Here is a 23,018-nt window from a genome sequence, read left to right as displayed (position 1 = left end):
GCTCTTTGATCAATGAAGGATCATTTTTTGGTTGTGTAATTTGATTAAATATGTTTAAATCCCTGGCATTTGAAACACTTTTTGACTGGGAGAAATTTAAGAATGCTGGTTGGCTTCACATGTTATGTACTTGAATTAGTTTCTCCTCTGGTGAAGTCAGTTTGGATGTTCTACTGGATGTACTCTTGCTGATTTATCCTAGGGTTGGACTCTACATGTGAGGTGTGTTCATTCGATAATGTTTTGTCTCCACTTTTGAAGCTAGGGTTTGTACATCATATTTGTAATAAATTGATAGGTAATGACGCTGCATCTCCCGTTTCATATTGAACCAGGTAGTGATCCTATTTTTTTCCTCATGTTGGCTAATGTGCATCAAATTTTGCCACCTAATCAATGTACTTTTCTGTAACTTTTTGGCGGCTAGTTTCACTATTCCGGCCGGTGGGACGTCTTGGTACTCAAATAAAAGTTCCACGGTTTGAAATCACTCGAATAACTCGTTCGGATTCAAGTGAAAATCAAAATAAGGCAAAGCCACAGTTGCTTCAAAATCCGGACTTCTATATATTTCAAGTCAATTCTTCGGGGTAGAAGTTCTTCATTTCTGGCATCAATATGGTTGAAAAATTCACTCCATTTTTTTCGATCTAGCAAGTCACCGTTATAGATATGGACGATCTTTCAAGTTTGTTTCCTCTTGAAGATGACAAACTTTTGTTGCAGTTGGAGGATTTCCTGCCGCATATTCTCCATACAAGGTTCTTGGATATCCCTTTGCATAGATTTGAGTAATGCAAATTCTAGATCCTAGGATAGGACTACGATTAAACTAGTCCTGATACAAAATGATAATGAAGTTCACTGAAACCATAATATAAAAAATAACTATTTTTACTAAAAGCAAATAGGCAGTACAATCCTTCACGAAAGGGGAAGTAACAACAAGACATGACATGCAGCTAGGGTGTGTCTCAAGGTGGTGGTTATGATCAACGAGTGTCTGGAAGGCGGCGTGATGGTGGACGGGGTGGTTGACAAGCAGAAAATAGCAAGGCAACAATTTCCTGGGTTTTTTGACAGCAAGTACACAACATATATCGATGTCGAACGGCGGTGCGGGATGATGGCAGCAAAGGAGGAGAGCTAGAACAGAAGCGATAACAAAGATGAAGGGCTAGAACAATGATGAAAGCAGGTATGGAGGACTGAAACGTCGATGACAACAAGTGAGAAGGATTGGGACTATGGAAGGTGGCAGGGAAGTGGTTCAGAAATGTTGTAACAACATACAAGGCTATAGAGGGGGTGTTTCTCGTGGCCAGAACAACAACGAGGCAGCAATGAAAATGGATATGGGCTGCTAAAACAATAACCAAGGGGTAGGGAATGTGGTTGTAATGCAAGGACTGCAGAAGCAACAAAAATAGATTGTTCCGGGCGGCTGCAATAGGGAAGGGCGGCAGGAGTGATGTTGGAGGATGTGGAAGGGGATGGGGTAAGATAATCACCACTTCAGGAGAGAGATACAGCCGAAGCACCTCCAAATCCCTCAAATACAACCGTAGCTCCACCAAATCCCTCAGATACAACCATCGAAGTGAGAAAATGGATACCAACGACCATCTTAAATAAACTCACACGAAAAACTGACTTTCCCTGATACAACACACACATAAATATATATATATATATATAATAAATGAGTAAAAAGGAAAGAAAATGAGGGAACTTGCTAAAAAATTGGAAAGAAATCAAATGATTGCCATTTGGTTCGTCTTTGTGCCTCTCGCACGACCCGGTAGGTGCGTCGGGTCTTTTATCATAGAAAAAATCCGCGTGCAGTTTTTGAAGCCCTGCCTCACTATATATTCCTCCCAAACAGATTAAAATCTAAGAGAATGTATATTGATTGTTACTTTTTTATATGAAGTTGTGGCGTTCGAGAGAGGAAACTCAAAAAAAACATATTTTGCTCAATTGATGATGATTGTAGGTGGTTACCAACTCTCGCAATAGTACTGGTTAATAGGAATCCTAGTTCTCATGTTACTTACAATTATGATAGTGATGATCATTCATTTAAGAGATTCTATGTTAGTTTGAAGTGTGCACTAATGAATTTCTTGCTGGCTGCAGGCACCTTGACGGGTTTGATGCATGCTATTTAAAATAAAAAAATTTGGGCATATTATTATCAACAAATTTTTTGGATGGGAATAACAATTTTTTTACTATTTCATTTGCGTTGGTCTGAATTCAGGAATATATGGATATGACTTTTAGATAATTTACTGAAATCTTTTAGCAATGAGATTGAGCCATTAGCTTTCATCTCAAACATGGGGAAAGGCTTTGGGAGAGGCAATCAAGGGTGTATTTCCTAATGCAGAACATAGGGTCTATATGCAGCATCTACGGAATAATATTATGATTAACTATCACTACCATGATTGTCTAAGGTTCAAAGTGTTGTGTGGTCAGTTTCGCTATGATTGTGATGCCAAAGCTAATGAATCAGATTAAGTTCTCATGTTCCCTTATTTTTTTTAGCAAAGCCATTTAAATAATATTGCAAAGTCATTTTTTTCACTATTACAACACAAATAATATTGCAAAGTCATTTTAATAATTGGATTTGGGAGGCCAGATAAAAATCTGATTTTGATTTGGTTGACATTATTAGAGGAACGATTATGCAGCAAATATTAAAGAGGAGGTTGAATGCATCAAGACGGCAAGATGAATTTGCTCCTCCTTGTTGAGGAATACATTAGAGAGATTACCACTAGAAACGTTTGTTTTATCATCAGACAATGAACAATGTATAAAACAAAGGTTGAAATTCTGAAAGGCATGAGGTGGATATTGAAAATAGACATTGTAGTTATGGATATTGGCAAGTGACTGGACTTGTATTCATGCGGCTGCTTTTATTAGCACCAAAGAACATCAATTATGACATTTATGTGGACGGCCATTTTCATGTTAGTAGGTATTTGGTTTTAACCTTACTATATTCAATTTTTACTTCTGTATTTTCTTGGTTAAACTTATTGGTTTGCTGAGCTATAAGATGTCCTTTGAAGGGAAGCAATATCCACTCTCCCACGAAAGAATCAATGGAAAGTAGTTGAAGATGAGTCTCTTATAGGCGTTCCTAACACAAGGCCTATAGGTAAACCAAAAAAGAAAGAGGATAAAAAACTTTATGGAGATTAGAGAGCCAAAAAAACTCATGAATGTAGCCGATATGGACTATTTTGGGTCATCACCAAGGAGACGTTGTCTGTCAACAACGTTTCATATCATCATTTAGAACAAACATATGCTCAATAAGTAGTTCGAGCTGAACTACTAGTTTGAAAGAAAGAAATGGTCAAATATAACTCTAACAATTAAAGTTGTGTGACATCGTGTTTTTTGATTTTTGAAGGTTGTATAGGGAAAATAATAATTCTTAATGATTTTTGTCTATAATTAGCCACAACTCTTATATAGAGCAACTGCAACCTATTTATAAATGAATTACTTGTTTCTTTTTGCAACTGTCCTTACTTCAAAATCTTGTGTAGCAGTTTTACGTATTAAAGGTGTAAGAAATCATTATATTAAGTTCATTAAGCTAAAATTTCACAAGCAATCAATGCCATGATTGCTGCTCCTAAGCTATTCTTGTAATGATGGATATCTGAATCAGTTTTGCTATCTGTTTTGTCTCCTAAGCAGTTCTTGTAATCATGTATACCTGATTCAGTTTTGTTATCAGTTTCGTCTCCTAATTACTTTGATTTCTGAAAGAAAAACATCTGTGAAATTTACATACATACACACGATTCTTATGCATTTTATATATCTAACAATCAAAGTTTGATAGTTACACTTACACAGCAGTTGGATGTCATAAATCTATGTATGAAAATGTGTATTTTACATTTAAAAGACTAATGATGTATATCAATATTAATATTTAGGTGATAGATATGTAATATATAAGATTTGTCTGGTATGTATGTAAAAGCCCCAAGACATTTTTGTATGCCTCAATTCCTCTCGGACTTGGGCTTTTAAGAACACATTTGAGTTATTTTTGAGACTAATAAAATTCATGTTAGGATTAAGTGAATCCGTGATGCTTCCTTCTTACTCTAAGTGATGCAGCTCCTTCAAATGTCTGCTACTTTCATTACCTGTGTTTTGAAAAAAAAATAACGTGTTCCTTATATTAATTGTTTGTGAAATTTAGTCGTTAATGATATTGTATCTAGCTCAACTCTAAAAAATTCTGTCATAAAACATAATTTCTTCAGAAAATGTGTTTATTTTAAAATCTGTCATGATTAGTTGGATGTGTCTAACAATTTGATTCTAACAATTTAATTGAATCTTCTCCGCTTTGAAAAATTTGATCACCTCCATAGTGAAGGATGTTTCTTACAGTTGGAGGTAGGGACCTCCCAGCCGAGTGACACACTGAAAGCGGTAACAGTTTTTAAGTTCCAGGTTCTTTAATATCTCCCAGTGCTCAATTACATAAAAAGAAGAAAGATTTACATACATACCGCTCAATTCATAAGTATTTACATATCTAACACCTAAACTTCAGTTGTTACATACAGGCCACCTCACCTATGAATAAAAAGGTGTAATTCAGTTTTTAAATGTTAAAATGGTGGTTTTTTTTATAACATTTGAAATATTTAGGTGGTGTACAAAAATAAAAAAAGTGAAGTTTAGGTGTTAGATATGTAAATACAAAGGAACTGGGTGGTATGTATGTAAATGACCCAAAAAACAAATGCTTACAATCAAAATTTGAATCTTTTATACTGGCTGTTTGGCAGCAGGATTTGAGCAGGATATAACAGTATTTAATCTAAATCCTACCAAACAGCAACAATGATAGCTTCAAATCCTACAGATTTTTAAATACCGTTCTCCTTTGTTTTGCCTTGAAACCAAATTGAAGAGATTTTAATGCTTTAGGTATTGAAAGCTGTAATCTGTTGATCTGCCAATTCTTAGCTTGGATGATTAAATCATGATTTCGAAACTTCCAAGTAACTGTCAATCCTGTAGATTTTATAAATATCTTCTTTATTCTTCATAGAGATCAATATCTGTTACATTACACATTCAATTTAATTTGTACAAAACTACATACCAATTGTTTAAATTGTTATTGCAAAAAACTTCAGAAGTTAATGCATCACAGGAACTTCATAGTCTTATAAAATACAGTAAAAATAATAACTTTCAAAAGTTCCATACATAATAATTATATTACTAATAACTTGAAAGTTATACATAATCAACTTTCAAAATACATCACTAGTTCTTATATGATGTTTCAAAATACATCACCAGTTTTTGCACAGCGTTTCAGAATCAAGAACTCTTAAACAGAAACATCAGCATGAACATGATTACAATTTAAGACAGCCATCATAACTTTAAGATGTAAAATCTCATATTTCAAGGACATAAAATTTCTTAAAATCTTTTCCTCAAAAGATATTATTCTTGCGTAGTTTATGTCTCCTGTTCCATTTCATCTAGCCATATGAAGTAATTACAGTCATTATCTGTGCTATTTTGACAGTATCGGTAGATTTTATGTCCATAATTCTCATCTCAATAACAAGGGAATCATTTACATTGTAAGTTGCGCCAATTGAAAGTTTATATTGTTCCTTGATGCAGTTGACCTACTCAAACTCATATTTCACACACGCAGCACCTGTAAATAAAATTTTAAGGCAGACATTGCATGTATCAATCAGAAACAAAGTTAGATGAAATTTAATTTAATTTTTTATAGATTTTTGCTTAACATGAAATGCAAAGCAACATATTAGTTAAATGTCATCATATCAATCCATCTCATAAAATTTGAAGCAACCACCACTTTTATAAAATTCTCATCATTGTTCATCCATAGCAAAGCTCATTTCACATCGCTCTTTCTCTATCTTATCACATGTGGCATAAGAAGCTCATTTCATCATATTGAAGCTCGTGCTTCAAGTTGTTTACTGTTGACTGATCCAAAATGCATATGATTTACTATTTCTACAAACCCTGAAACACTTGTACAAGATAGATAAGAACAATTATGAGGCTGTTACAATGACTTATTTCTGACGGAGAGAAAGTGCTCCCTTCTGATTCCCGATAGTGCTTGATGTAGTTCTCGGATGGAAAACACGTAGGAGTAAAAGGCGTGGCAGGAGTTATATGATAACTTACCCTTGTGAATTGGGTTTTTTATTGCATTAGGACAACATATGCAAATTCCAATTAAAACCATCCAAATTAAAGAGTGAGTCCCACTAAAAAAACTGTAATTCAGCTGTTCTAATTGGACACCGGACCCAAATTGAAGTCATGTATCCTGACGCAATAAAACCTCTGAATTGGGTCGGAGAAACGGAGTTTCCGCGCATTGCTCTGAGTGTGAGAATTGAAGCTATAATTGCATTGAGGGTCAAAATTAGATGAAAACGGAAGGGGATCGTGGAAGAAGCCGAGGGATTGGGAAGAAGCGGAGAAAATAAATTGAAGCATGATGTGGGCGAGCAGAGTGGTAAAGAAGTTTACGGGATGCACGAGAGTGGTTTATTACCCAGACAAATAGAAGTTTAGGTGTTAGATATGTAAATAGGAAACAATTGTCTGGTATGCACTTAAATCCCTCTTAATTTTATATGCTCAATAATACCTGAAATTGCGGGAATATGCCCATTTTTGTCTTTGGGAAGTATATATGAAAGTTTATCTTAGACCAAAGTACTTTTAGAATTTGAAGAGGTGCTGTTATTTTATATAGAGCGTTCTCTAGTGATTGTTGTTCGCGATTAATAGTTCCAAGGGCAATGATCTATGGCTAACTTTTATCTCCATTATACTCTAATTGTTCGAGGTTAGCAATGTTAGGCATTGTGTTATCTAGATTTGCAAACACTTGTGCTTTGAAAACTGAACCTAAAAGAATTTTGTACAATGAATTACTAGTCTCTAATTTGACTAATAGTTGTTTGATTTAACATGTCCTTGCAAGGTTGGTGAAGTTCTTATTAGGATTCGAGCCAATTTTGGGCAAGCTTAAATCTTGGTTTGAATATTATTCTTGTACATTTCTTGGAATTTGCTCTTTTGAGTATGCTTGCTATCCATGCACATTCTTATAGGCGTGATAAAAAAAATAGTTGCATAATATGAGATTAATAGTTCTATTGTGAATATTAATGGTGATGATACATTGGTCGTTGTTGAATCTTATATGATTAATCTTTCAACATGCTATTAAATATCAATTCAAATGAGGGCCTTTTGATTAGACAGTTTTGATAGATAACTCTTTTATCTTTTTTTTTTCAGTAATTTTTTTTTGCTCCTTCAAATTTAAGCTTGGTTGCTTGTATTCACATTTTCAAAATTGCAAATACAATTGCTATTATTTAATTGGAATGAATGCAATCCTAGCAAACTTTAGGACACATTTTATGGAGTCTCAAACATTTCAACTAACTATAGATTCAGATACTTTATTGCGACATAGATTTGGTTAGAGAATGACTCCATCATTATTAAGTACTAGAAATCTTACTTGACATACGCATGAACATAAGTTAAAATTAATAACCCTAAACATGATGAGACAATTCATCATAAAAAATTGCATTGACAGTATAATGAAGGTGATTACATTTTAATTTGTATTGGACTTGAGCGATATACTTTCTTAAAATATACGTAGTTGTAAGTAAGGGCATTTGATTTTTCATTTTTTTTTTAATTAAAGGAAACTTGTGCATAATTTTTATTTACCATAATTGCCATCTAATGTGCTTTTCAATTCAAATTTTAGACTAACCCTATTATAGGTTAACATGACCTTTGGTTACTATTTCTTTAACTCCCCTCTTTATGGTGGACCTTTGGTTAACATGACCTTTGGAAACATCATCTTGTTAAGACAGATATCTGTTACTCATGAATTTGTTAGAGAAGCTTGCCTAGAGTTATTTGATGGCTTATAGACTGTCTCTTCAAGGATGTGTTCTTTTGGGTCATAAGTTCAATATAATCCAATTATTAGATTCTTGAATATACTAAATAATATTTAAATTATTCTTATAATATTTTCAAAGTGATTAATTTTTCACTTGAACTTATTTGAAGTTATTTCTGACGTCATTTTAGTGAAATTGCTTGTTTATTTTGCAAGCTAAAATTTTAGTTTAAGTAGAGGTCTAAATGCCTCATTTGATTTTGTCAAGTTATCAAATTCCAAGTCAAATCAAATATGATCATACATCTTTTAAGAATTTTAGAGCATTATTTATTTTTTAATAATTATATTCAATGAATTGATTTAGAGCAATCTCCCTTGATGATAGTTTTTTCCTTGTTTTTTTATTTTTTGAAGTTTTATTACTTCTATTTTAATCCTTATTTCTCTCTCATGTGTTTTGAAGTATCAATCAGTACTCCAATTTTTCACTCATCCTCTACAAGCTTAGCAGGTTCCAAAATCTATCGTACACATTACAAACCCTAAAAAGACTTGTATCCTTTTTTGACATCCTAAACTTCTTATAGAATACTTACACAAATATCATAAATTTACTTCTAAACCCCTCTTAAACTTTTAATAAAATTAATCACCTAAAAATTAGCCCACCTATAGGTAAATATTTAAATATCATTTTTAAAGCATTTCATGCTCCAAATCACATCTATCAGGATCATTTTCTCTGGAAACTAAATTACATTAACTTATCAAACTAAAGTCAATCATACACCTGCCATTAGGTGTCATAGGTGGTGACATTAATAGCATACATTAGAGTTTGAAGAGCACTTCCTTGTGCTGCCTTCCACTAATAAAAAATTTCATAATCATATAATGACATTACCATCATCTCCATCAGGGTGAGTTTGGATTTTTTTCAATTAGAGATTTTAGATTTAGTAAATAGGCTATCTATCATCATCAACCCTAATCATAACACCCATTGCCATTAATAATTTGTTGTTTATACCGTCACTTGTTATAGACACTTATCATTAATGCTCATCGATGCCTAAATAGGTTGTTCGTTGCCATCAATATCAACGTTAATGTTACATATGCTAACAAAGTCATCTCATGTCTTTGATATTAATGTTTATTATCAGAACAAAAGATGACGTATGTTGTTAACACCAATGCTAACTTTCATTCTAATAAGGCCAAAAACCTAACTCGACAATCCCTTTGGAGTGATTTCTTGTGTAGCTTTTCATTTGGTTTCGTTTTCAGGATATATCTGATATCTTTGATTAAGCATAATGATATCATCCTGTTTGGCTTAAACTCTTCACCCTCTCCATTTCTCCTTGAGTTCGATCTTTCAAATTGTTTTCCTACTTGTTATCTCATAAATTTTTTTGATGTTTTTAGTTGCATATTCTAATTTGACAACCATTTTCTCACATGGTATCTTATTAGTTATATTCTTTTAGGGTCATTTACATGCATTCTACCAAATCTTCTTATATCTATACATCCAACATCTAAACTTTACTTTTTTTACATTTATACCCAAATCTTCCATATCACATAAAAAAAATGAAATACTTTTTCTTAGGTGTTATATATATATTGTAAAAAATTGAAGTATAGGTATTAGATATGTAAATAGTATGAATGTAAACCTTCCTTTCTTCTAATATAGGGTCCGTTTGGGGCAGCTTGTGCGTTTCAGGATAAGCTGCTTATCCTGAAATGCGACCGGCGGGTCGGCCGCAGGGGTCGGCCCCCGGCCTTCGTTTAGTGTAAAGTAGTTTCGGATAAGCTGGCGAAACGCGCGAACTAAATTGCGCAAATTAAATGGTACGGCGGCATTTTGCAAACGCCGCCCGCACATAAGCTGCCCCAAGCAGACCCATAATCCATTTTTTTTTTTTTTTTTTTTAAAAATACAAAAAAGAATTTGGAGATATAATTTGCAAATATAAAAATAAGCACTATAATTAACGTAATCCCCTTGGATCCCGCATCCGCATTTAAAAATTCAGCCAGCCGCTCGTCTCTATCTAAAATCGAAAACAAACTGCCTCAAAACTTGAATTAATCTCCGGAGGAAGATCCTTCAAAAGTCGTGCCACTTTATTACTTTCCGATTCGCCACCACAAACTTTCCCGGGCCTCCTCGGTGCTCTCGGTGGCCGCATTCTATATATGGAGGCGTGTAGACCGATGGACGGCCAAAGCCTAGCCGCCAAAGCCTAACCGACAAATCCTTGATGCCGAACAAATCAATGGAGCTTCGGCGCGCGGCTGATGAAACTTTGTGCTTCCGTCCCCGCAGATCTCCACGTTTTGTCTCCTCTTGCGATTTTCCGAAGGCCCGGTTGAAGCCGTCGAGTTCCTCCGACGACCTTGAGGTTATGAGATACAGGGGTTCTGCAACCGAGTTTGTCGAGCAAAATAGGAGAGGGGGAGGGGGAGAGATGATAACTCAAATCCCGAGACGGTCCCCCAGGATCCAGAAGGCATCCATGATCTTGAAGAACAATGATGCTGATTTTGTTAGAGTGGTGAGGAATTGTAGAACGAAGAATGTGGTTGGTGAAATCAAGGGCGGAAAAGGGTCGAAGAGGGCGAAATCATCTCTTGTTTTTCAGAAGAAGCTTCTCAAAAGGGTATGTGCGCCTTTTTTTTTCCTTTTCATGATGTATACTTTTTCAATCTATAGGTTTTTGGATTAGTTATTGATCAATTATCGTTTTTGTCCAATGAATAGCATGGGAAATCCGAGATTATTGAGAGGGTTTTGTTGTAAGGTGATTTATCTAGAATTCTATTTGGTGAGTAATTACACTAGTCTTAATGTTTCTATTTGAACGGTCCATCATAGTTCTTATTTTACATGATATTTTTGGGAGAAACATGTTCGGGTAGGACCTTTGGTGGAGCTAATTTTTGGAATTAAAAATTGTAGAACTCTGTCTTACTTGCTGTCTGATGCTCACTGTTGTTTGATACCATCTACCACCACTGACACTACAACATCAGCTTTCTGTCATCATATTCGTCGCCCTCCAATGCTTGATGCCAATGATGAAGCCCTCCATTGGTTGTCAGTTGATGTCAACGCCTCTGTTTTACTCTTTATCATGTGTTGCTTGATGCAAGCAGTTGAGAAACATTGGGGTTAGAGCTATAAGCGAATAAGTGCACTCAATGAATAACTTAATACTCATTTATATAAAACACATATATTCATTTATTTATACAATCGAACAAATTTGAACACGATTTTAAAAGTTTGTATGATAAACAAGCTTGAATATATGATTCACTTGTTCATTCATGTTCGTGAATATATTTGTTTCTTTAACAAGTAGCTCGTAAAGAACTTGATAAAATACTCATTTAATAATTGACTTCTTTGTTTTATGGCTTGTTCTATTCTTTGTATTAATTTTTTTTATATCTTATGTGTTTTAAAAATTATGCATATTATTAAAGATATAGATATGATGAAAACTCAAATAAACAACTACATGTATAACTTTAGATTCTTAATCATATTTAAACTTCAGTAAATAAATTAAACAATATTTATTTAATTATATTAGTTCTTGATTGAAATTTGTAAATTCAATTATGTTTAGTAATTAGGCTACATGTTTATTCATTAATATTAACATAGAAGTATTCATGATGGCTACGGTTTTGGAGTGACTAATGAAGAAGGTAGAGTCATTTTAGATTTTGTTTTATAAATTCAATTATGTTCAGTAATTAGGCTACATGTTTATTCATAAATATTAACATAGAAATATTCATGGTGGCTATGGTTTTGGAGTGACTAATGAAGAAGGTAGAGCCATTTTAGATTTTGCTTTAACGTATGATTTTGTTATTACTAATGATTTATTCAAGAAAAGAGATTAGCCTCTTATTACTTATAAGAATGGATCTAATAAAACAAAAATTGATTATTTTTTTATGAGAAGAATGATTCGTCAAGATTATAAAGATTGTAAGGTCATTCCAAGTGAAGATTTAAGTACCCAACATCAATTATTAGCTCTAGATTTTAAGATGTAGTGTTGTAAAATTAAGAATGCTAAGACTTTTAATCGTGGAATTAGATCTTGGAACCTAAAAGACAAATAAAATTATTTTTGTGAGTAAAATTCAAGATTTCAAAATTTGGGATGTTCATGAAGAAACAACAACAACAACAAAGCCTTAATCCCACTACGTGGGGTCGGCTTAAAACAAATGTTATGTGGGGCAAAGTAACACTCTATTAAACAAGTAACAAAAACTATACTTGGAGAGTCAAAAGAAAAAGTTTCTATAAATAAAAATAGTTGGTAGTGAAATAATAATGTGCAAGAAAAGATAAAATATAAAAAGTTATGTTGTAAAAATTGGTTTAAATGTAAAAGCTTAGAGAACTGAGAAAAATATCAAACGGCGCTCATGGAGTCTGAAAGAACAATTTGTGACACTAAAAACTCTGTTGTTAGTTGTCTTTGTAATAGATTAAATACTAAGGAGGGTGAAAATTATATGTATAAACTAGCCAAACAAAGAGAAAAAAAATAAAGAATTATCTCAAGTAAAGTGTATTAAAGATGAAAATAAAAAAAAAAATTTCTTAGAAAAAGATACTTAACATAGTTGGATGAGTTATTTTGATAAACTTTAATGAAGTTTCTGAAATTACGATCAACATTAATGATGTTAATATCATTAATAATAATAAAATGTTTCATTTTCACCGTCATATTAGTAAAAATGAAGTTGAGGAAACTTTAAAGAAAACCAAGGGTGGAAAGTCTGTAGGACCTGATGATATCCTAATTAAAGTGTGGAAATATTTAGGAGATTTGAGAGTTTCTTGGCTTACTGAACTCTTTAATATTATTTTAAAAACTAAAAAGATGTCTGAGGAGTGGAGGAAGAGTATTTTGGTCCCCACTTTTAAGGATAAAGGAGATGCACAAGAGCGTGCAAATTATAGAGGAATTAAGTTGATGTGTCATACTTTAAAATTATGGGAGAGGGTAATTGAACATAGGTTAAAACGTATTTCAGAGATTTCTCTTAATCAATTTAGATTTATGATGGGCAGGTCTACTATGGAAGCTATGCATTTATTGAGAGATTTGATGGAGAAGTACAAAGTTATTACGGAGGATCTACATATGATTTTTACTGATTTTGAAAACGCTTACGATAAGGTTCCAAGAGATATCCTGTGGAGAGTTCTTGAAAAGAAATGTGCTCATATGACTTATATTCAAGTCATTAAAGATATGTATATTAGAGCCGTTACTTGTGTTCGAACATAAGGAGGATTGACCAAATATTTTCCTATTTATGTTGGATTACAACTTTAAACCCATATTTTTTTGCTTCAGTTATGGATGGTCCTACTAGACATTTACACGAGGATGTACCTTGGTGTATATTTTTTGTTGATGATATCCTTCTCATGGATAAGACGACAGAAAAAACCAAGGAAAAACTTGAATTATGGAGGTCTACATTGAAGTCTAAAGGCATACATTTGAGTAGAACTAAAGCTGAATACATGGAATGTATTTTTAGTAGTAGTAGCTCTAGTGACAAAAGTGTAACTTTGGACGATCAAATTATTAAAAGGTGTGAACGATTTAGATATATCGATTATGTTGTTCAAAGTGATGGTGATATGGATGGGGATGTTAATAGTAGAATTCATGTTGGTTGGTTGGAGTGGAGGAATGCTTCAGTCCTTTTGTGTGATAGAAAAGTACCGTTTAGACTGAAAGGAAAATTTTATAAGATGGTGATGAGACCTGCAATGCTCTATGGCGCTGAATGTTGGCCTCTAAAAGAGAATCATAATAATAAGTTAAATATTACCGAGATGAGAATGATTAAGTGTATGAGTGGCTTTACACTTCGAGACAAAATTAGAAATGAATATATCTGTGATAGGGTTGGTGTAGCTCCAGTGACGAACAAAATTAGAGAGAGTTGTCTTAGATGTTTTGGTCAAATTAAACGTCAACCATCTGATGATCCGATTAGGAGAGTAGATGTTTTAGATTTAACTTATGTTAAGAAAGACTGAGGTAGACCTAGAAAGGCTTGGGCATATTGTATAAAAAATGATCTTAATATATTAGAATTAAATGAAAATATGATACTCAATAGGACACAATGGAGAGAAAAGTTCATATAGCCGACCCCACTTAGTGAGATAAAGGTTTGTTGTTATTGTTGTTGTTGCATTCACTAACCGCCGGCCAAAACTGGCATCCGTCCAAATAAGGACACCCATCGTCGCCCAACATGATTGCCTAATATTTTTAACCAATGTAATCCTATGACCAACATCTATGCCTATTATTGTCACACCACATTTATTAAGATTGAAATTTATTGTCATACATTTCTCGACACTTACCATGGACTAATATTAATACATTTTGCTTCTATTGATTAACTCTATTAGTTGACCAATGTCGATACCTCCTTGGTTTCTAATATTCCAAATATACCATTTCTCAACATCTATTAATGGCTTATTTGACTTTTGACATACATTTTTCCAATTGACGGAAGTGCCTTCTTTTCGGGAGATTAATTGAGTTGCTAACCATCATCATCCAATTAAATATTCACGATCAGCTATATCCGATGTTTGTCAACAACCAACATTAGATGTATATCATCGAATAACATCCTAAACTAATTTTGTTGGTCTTAGTCGGATGGTATACACCAATGTCGATACCTCTTATCAGGAGTACAATCGAACAAAACACCCAATCAACCCCACTCTTATCAGGAGTACAATCGAACAAAACACCCAATGTTACTTCTCTCTTGTCATTACTTGTCCATCTTAGTCGGATGCTCACCAATGCTTGATAATCGATGTTTGACACCTCATTAACTTTTAGTGTTTAACTTTCGTCTTTTTGATCGCTTATCCCTCCTTTTTATTTGGGGATTGGTTGGGCTGATCTTGAATAGTTGTTGACATTAGAATTTCTTATTGACTGTTGTTTGGGCGACTAAGAATGATCGATGTCTGATTTTTGTTAGCCGCTAACATATGACAATAATATTACTTGTCACAAAACCTTTTGTATTATAAGATAACAACCTATCATTATCCAACATTTTTCATCTCTTATAACCCGACACTTCACAATTGTCATGTCCAACATCCGCCAATTATTAACATCATTCAACCATTATTTTAATAATTTGTTCTTCTTTCTTATTTGAAAAATAATTTAGCAGGCCACTACTCGTTGCCTGACTCTTGATATTTAGTAAATTGTCATCCAATGTTTTCCATTGATGAAGACGCCCTAACAACATAATGCATGCCTTCTTGGTCAATCTATCTCCGACCAAGCCAATCACTTATCTTCTGATTATAACTTACAACTTATGACACTTAACATGTGATGCCTTCCGTGATTTATGTCACTATATTATATGAATGCTTCTTCATGAGAAAGAGTATTATCTATGATATTGAACACACAATAGTATACTCATATTAACAATAAGCTAGATTAGTAATTTTTCTTTTTTTGCAAGTTTTTGACATAATTTTGTCTTTAATGTTTTGTAAGCTATTCATATGCGTGAATGTTTGCTTTTTGTTCGAACTTGAAATAAACTTTTTTGTTGCATGTTGAATATGTTTACATACAATAATTTGTTGTCATCTATGGAAAGTAGTTTTGGATGAGAGGTAGCCAAAATTGCTGCCTTAAAAGGACATTAATGTGTCATGCACTATTTTTGTTGGGTAATCCTTCCCTCTATCATTTGCTAACATATCAATTATGTGTAAAACAAGACAATATTAGTGGGTAGCCCTTATTGAAGTCTCAAACGGACATATGCTTTGACGTTTTATGCATACCTGTTGTGGGCAATCCTTTCACTTTACCATCTACTAACCTATCAAAGCAAGTGAGGATTGAGGGGCGATGTTGGTTGCAACATTAAAAAAATGCTTACATTAATTCCCTATACATCGTTGTAGGCAAACTACTTTTTCCCTTTACCATTTGTTGATGCATTAATTCTCTAGAAAGCAAGTCAAGGCGGGATCAATTTTAGTTGCAATCTTGAAAGGACATTCAAATTAACCTCCCATACATGATTATAGTAAAAAAAAACTCATCTTCTCTATAGCATTGAAGTGATATTAATATTAATATTTAGGGCTTTGTAGAAGTTATTTCCCTCTTCTTTTTGTTGATATATCTAAGCCAATTCCTCTTTTGTCAAAAATGTCAATTTGGTTTATCTCGATAATGATAACTACCGAGTTACAAAGTTAATTCAATATTCTATAGGAAAAATAGTCTCAAGAATATCTATTTTGATGTCTAAAAAATGATTGCAGCTGAAAGAAATTTTTGACCAAAATATAATTTTCTGAGATTTTCGGGATTTAAGAGGAATTTCATAAAAAAATTCACAAAATTCTCATCTCTAGAGGCAATTCCCTAGTCATATTTCTACTTATTCCAGGTCCTAGCCACAATCTTGAACGAGCAATACTTTTTTAGAGATAGCCTAACTTTTAAACTTGATTCAGGAAACATGTGGCAGTTTTTGTATCTCAATTGTGGTATAATTCATTACAGGAGGATTTGATTCAATCAATTTTTTTTTTTTCACATTTGAATCATCGAACATGACTATGATGACCATCCTAGGATAGATAAAAATAATATACATTCTTGTTGACATCTTTTACAATCGATTAAAGTCCTTAGTATTATTTATCAAACGGTATAAAATAAAAAAATAAAAAAAATTGACAAGTTTACCTTGATCTTTCTTACCACAAGTTAAAGGCCATGGAGCAATATTATGATGACCATCCTAGGATATGTTAAAATCATTGGCAGATTTTTCTAGAACTTCTCTTCCACAAGTTAGTCACAAAGTAACTCTTTTATGAAGTACCTAGGATAAGTCAAAAGTTTTAGTGCATTTCTCTTAAATTTTTTCGCCAAAAGTCAACACTCGGATGACAACCTAGGTTCAGCCAAATGAATTTCTCTTAGCTTTTCTTTCCTCAGGAAAATTGTCGCATTCTTAGCATATGGGCCATATCCACTAAGCACTCAAACTAATAGTTTGGAGAGCTTTGTTAGCCTCTAAGAACTGAAACCAATTATTTGGAGAGCTTAGTTGAACTACAACTAAGAAATTCCTTAACTTAAATGAGATCTTGTGGCATGACTCTTAGTTCAAATCATATTAGGGTGAGAAGATTCATTTAATATCCTTAATGCAATAATTAGATCAACTTAAAAAAGAAATCATCCAGCAGAGGCAAGCATTTTTCTAACCCAAAAGTCACAGGCTACAAAATCCTTACGAAATAACTTTTTATGATACCTCCATGACATCATTGGTGATAATAAACACATTAATGTCGACTAACATTATTCCTTCATGCTTTCATCAGATTATTTTCTAATTAAATAATGAATAAAAGCTTGAAATAGCTTAGCATCTCATTTAGTGCATGCTTACATCTTCACTTTAAGGCTTTTGCTCGAGTGGAGAAGACTTGTCATCATGATTTTTATTATGGAATTAAAATATCTATGAATGTTCAAGAACTAAAAGTCCCAGAGACTTATGAGAATATGAGAATATAGATATGAAGGAATCATCTTTCTAATTGTTAGTGATAATGTAACATAAGAATTACTAACTAAGCCCTCTAGAAAATTTTCAAGAAAATCATCAAATCCATAAACATCATAATCTGATTATGAAAATTTATAAAATTAAAGTTCCTTTGAAAATCAAAATGATATAATTTTGTGCTGAAAATTTTTTGGAGAAGCTTACGACTGTGTAATAACCAATTGTGAATAAATTTGACCAAAAAGTTTGAGAGAAAAATTCACCAAACATAGATACAACATGTCAATTGAAACTATAAAAAATCTTATTCTTGGTCAAACCACTAACTTTTTTGAAAAACCTCCTTTACACTTGCTGCTAATTATGCATCACCATAACCACTTTTACCATAGACTTGTTGGATGTTGAATTTAGGGAAGCTTATCTTCTTTCAAAATAAATGGAAGCTTTAAAACAATACAAAAAATTTTAACATTTCTATTTGAATTTGTGCAACAAAATTTGTGAATTGCTTCTTTGTAGGAAAATCGAGGAGCCTCAAATAACTTATAATGAACCTTCGCACCGCTCAAAGCCATGCTTCTTATAGGATAATTTTTGGAGTCTAGGCCGTAAAATATAATATTTATTGGGATCAAATTTATTCAATAAGGATAATTAATCTTTTTCTTTAGAAAGACTAGAGACTCAAAACAAGAAAACAAAACTTGGTCACTTTTAACAATTATACCCTTTCTAAGATAGTTTTTATCTTTTTTTACCCATGATTTTCTGGGCTTATTATTGATCTCGGATAGGTCCTTTTTGGTGTTCTAAGACATGATTTGTGCCTGTCTTTTAATATTTTTATGCAAATATTTTTAACTCAATTTTTGCACAACTAGTGTTATACGAATCTTCTATAACCAACTTTTAGCAGTTTTAGAGAATTTTGAGCTTGCAAGAATTTTTTGACTTAAAAAAGATGCACTAAATTCATTTAAAGGTGAAGTTATGATTGAGGAAAGTTATTTGATTTATGATTCTAAGGTTCATGTTGACATCTTGACAGTGGTTTCGGATTCAAATTTTTCTTAAATTATAATTTGATATCCTAAGTTATGGCTAGAAGTACATTTGTACATATAAAATTTAACGCATGGGGGCAACTCATATGCCATCAAAAAACTCTTATCTACTATAGTGTCATTAGCTGTTTATAATTTAAATAAACCTTAATTGTTTGCAAATGCTACAAGTTTGTGATTAGCTTGCTCCCTTTCTGGTGAGTTAACAATCATTCTATGTATACAACTGCACAAACTATATTTGATATGTGAATTGATGGACTTGTCCTCAGCATGTTGATAATAAGGTTTTGATGATAACTATTAATGTGATGCAGCCATCTCCCCATATCATCGTAGTTGTGATAGCATAGTTACAATTAACTAAAATTTGTTAGTCAAAATAATTTTCCTTATTTTTAAAACTTTTCAGCCCTAGCATAATTAATCACAGCATAAAGGTGAATATAGCCTCATTCTAAGATGATTTGTAAAGTTAAGTAAGCCTTAGCAAATTTAGCAGTTGCAGGTCTAACGAGTGCTTTCTAGAGTATTAATTCATTAAGACTAAACTTCAACTGTGATTGTAAATGAATTTGTTAATCTTTTTGCATTTGGTCAAAGCATTCTAATGTTAAGTCAACTTTTCAAAAATTTTAAGTGTAAAATCAAATACAAAATGCGACATATGAAGTCCAATGAATATGTTTTATTTTATCTATCAATTTATTTCTCACTGCCTTATAAGCTATTGTTTTGTTAGTAATAATTTGGAATACTAGATTCTCTCCAAGCTCTTCTATAACTTCAATTATTTTGGAAATGTACTCTACATCCTTCACCTGATTGATATTTTAATAACTTTAGAAAGAGAATGCTAAAGGATTATTTATAGGAATGTTGATCATGTTCTTAGTTTTGATATTCGACCAACCATGATTATAACTTCAGTTTGCGACCATTTACTCTTGATAATTTTTATAGTGGTGTTTAGTTCCCAATTCAAAATTTAAGTCTTGTGTTCATAGATGAAATGAGGTTTTTGGACTTGATAATATGAGTTTATAGAATGAATCATATTGAAATAGGATGGAGAAGTTATTCTGTTAAATAGAATTACATTCTCTTGAAGCATATGACAATTTCTATACAAACATGCATGCGAGCCTCTCATGTATTTTATGGAGACATTTGATGGGCTACTTTTGTACATCCATCATATACTGAGCTATAGTTATCATTCTCTACATTTATCACATATTGATCCATCGATCTTCTGGCGTCTCTATTGAAAATTCATGGCCTAATTGAATGTGCTAGTCTTTTCATAGTTACTAGTCCCACTATCTAATAGGAACTGTTATCAACCTTGTCATCATATCGACATTCAGCTAAATGCTTATGGTTGCTTTTTAAATTTCAGCATGATTTTTTATTCTCTTCTTCAGGCGCTTTGTTACATAGTGTAATGATCTTATAAGGACTAGAAAGATTCTTTCACTCTTGTTACACATCCTTTTACTGTTTTATCAGAATAGTTGCAAGTCAAATAATCTAAGTTTTTTTCACTCCTAGCAATTTGCACATGAGTGCTATACATCGGTGCTAAATATTGCTTCTCATTAAACTCTTTCTAAAATCTTGAACTATTTGAAAATAAATTGAGAAGTTCATTTAAAACGAAGAAAATCTCTTAAAATAGGGAATATAAAATACAAATGATCAAATAAAATAAAATTAGTTAATAAAGAAAGAAATAGGACTATATAGGACAGAAAACACACACACACACACACACACACACACACTCACACACACAAACAGAAAGGAGAAGGGTTATTAGCAGAACAGAAAGGAGAAGGGTTATGAAGGGTTATTAGCAGTGAAAAAACAAAAAAGAAGGGGCAGTGGCGGCGCCAGCACAATAGCAAGGTCAAGTTGTGGGTTCTTGCATGTGTGTCCCTGAGGTACTAGGCTCTCAGTTTGAGTTTTTTTTCTTAAGAATAATGTTTAGGTTTAAAAAAAAAATTTGGTTTTATGTTTAAGATTTCAGACTTATAAATTTATATTTTAGAAGGTAAGGCATCAATTTCAGGTTTGTGCCTCTAGATAGTGCTGAGACATGCTTTGAGGCACATCTTACTTCGGCTGTGGTACTTATCATCATGAGACGGACACTGTGTAGCCTTTCGAGATCTCCTTGGGCAGAGGCTTACTTTGAATTGCACAATTTTAAATTATGTTCTTAACCGTAAGTTTCTTTCATAAAACTTGCCAAAGTGACGTCTCATTTGATTTCAGATATTCTGGACAAATTGTTTATAATGTAAAACTAAAGAAAACAATATATATATATATATAAATGTTAGGACTCGTGCCATTATCGGATTTGAGGGAGGTTAATGCCTTCATACCTGTACTCTATATGAGAAAGAATTTGTTTTCTTGTTTCGATTCAATGATCAGAGTTTTCTGAGAAGTCATTATGGGGGAGCTAGTAGTTGCTGCATATCATTTTCCATAGTAGAGCATTCACTATTTAGAAGTTAATTCACCTGATGCAGTATGATATCTAGCAACGGTCAACATAATGTTGTGTTGCATAACCAGGAGCATGTAGATTAATTCATGAAAAATGATTTATTCGTTTAGTCCATACATATTGACACAGTACCAAAACATAGATCGTTTCCTCTTCACCTGGGAAGGAAGTGATGATTGAAAGAAGATGGCAGCAAATGGTTCCTCTGGATATCCTGTGTAGCATCTCTGATCTTCTTCCAATGCCAGATCTCATAAGATTCCGCAGTGTCTGCAGCAGCTGGCATTCCGCCCCATCCTTCCGCTCGAACATCACCAAATTTGTCAAATATCAGCCATGGCTGATTCTTTATGGTTTCCAAAACAAGAAAAGTGATGATGCCATTCTTCTTCAGCTCCACTCCAATGTCAGTTGCACCCTGAAATTGCCTATTCTGAACTCAGTGTTAGTTTCCAAGCTAGGATGGCTACTTTGCCACCATGGAAATCACTATTTCTTCTACAATCCCTTCACCTTAGAAAAATTTGACCTTCCACATTATCAACGACCCTTGAAACCTGAAACCAAGCAAGTAGCGACTTTTTCGTCCCCTCCTAACTCTGAAGACTGCATCGTCTTTGTGATCAGAAGTGAAAAACTCTCAGAAATAGAGATCAGTTGGTGCAGACCATTAGAGAAAAGATGGTTCTCAGAGATTCTGGTAATTGCTGGCAACAATCCATTACAAACTGGAGAATGGCCTTGTGCTGTATACTGCTCCTGTGAAAAAGATGGATCTTGTAAATGCAAGTATGGAAACAAGGTCCTGGTTTGGCAATCCGAGGCGTGGATGAGATACGACATTGATAATAGGGTGCTTCAGAGTGGCCAACGCTTAAAGGTGAACCAGCGGAGTTGGTGGACTGATTTGGTGGATAGAAGATTGGATGATATATTAAGCAACTTTGTGGAAAAAGATGCCAACATCTCATTTGCTCCTTTTAACAGCACAAGAAGCCGTGCCTTGAACTTGATTCCTTTCGATTATAAAGTTAAGACTGGCATGAGTTCTGGAGCAGAAGCTGCTCCGCTGAAAGCCTTCTGGATTGAGCCTGAATTTCCTTGGAGATAACTTCCTTTGATTTGTTTTTATTTTTCCTAATTTTATACAGCGATGCTCTTTACATTTCACTGTTGATTGATAGTCCTTTTTTTCTGTTTCAAGAAGTAAATTTTAATGCAAAAAATCATTTTTTTTTTTTGTTAGAAAAATTTAGCAGTGCAGCTTTGCCATTGTTTCAAGCGTATTTTAATATAAGAATAGATGTGCTTGATACAGTATCCTCAAAGTTTAGTATGCTTTATATGTATTTACATATAAAACATCTAAACTTTCATATTTGCATACATAACACTCGATTTTTTTTTAAAAATGTTATGAATATAAATATCAAATTTTAGGTGTTATATGTGTAAATACATAGGAATTATGTGGCACACATGTCATTTTTTCTAAATTATGAGATAAATTTGATATGCTGCATGATAATTTAATTTCTTCTAAATTATGAGATAAATTTGATATGCTGCATGATAATTTAATTTCTTATAGAAAATGTTTATTCGTCTTTAAATTGTTATCTTACAAAATAAAAATTCTCTTGCATAAAACATAGGAATGGCTTACATTCACGAGAAATTATTGCGTACAGATATCGCGTGCATCACTGCATGCAGTGTCTGATCCTGA

The 23,018-nt window shown here is 33.1% G+C and overlaps 2 protein-coding genes across 2 annotated transcripts in view; both read left to right on the top strand.

Annotated features, from left to right (window-relative positions):
- LOC110032117 (anaphase-promoting complex subunit 5) overlaps window positions 1–21,505 on the top strand; it is a 46,646-nt gene extending 25,141 nt beyond the window's left edge. The window contains 1 exon segment of the mRNA XM_020735641.1: window positions 21,432–21,505. The gene's annotated coding sequence lies outside the window, so the exon portion shown is untranslated.
- Window positions 10,658–22,507, top strand: LOC110032126. Its single transcript, XM_020735653.1, has 2 exons — window positions 10,658–10,692; window positions 21,419–22,507. Exon 2 carries the CDS (start codon window positions 21,462–21,464, stop codon window positions 22,398–22,400), a length of 939 nt encoding a protein of 312 aa, XP_020591312.1. The 5' UTR covers window positions 10,658–10,692; window positions 21,419–21,461; the 3' UTR covers window positions 22,401–22,507.
- Window positions 22,508–23,018: the final 511 nt, after the last annotated feature.

This window comes from Phalaenopsis equestris, unplaced genomic scaffold (genome assembly GCF_001263595.1).
Source record: "Phalaenopsis equestris unplaced genomic scaffold, ASM126359v1 Scaffold000002, whole genome shotgun sequence".
Lineage (NCBI taxonomy): Eukaryota > Viridiplantae > Streptophyta > Magnoliopsida > Asparagales > Orchidaceae > Phalaenopsis > Phalaenopsis equestris.
Note: the sequence above shows the minus strand (reverse complement) of the source record. Positions and strands in the feature narration are given on the sequence as shown.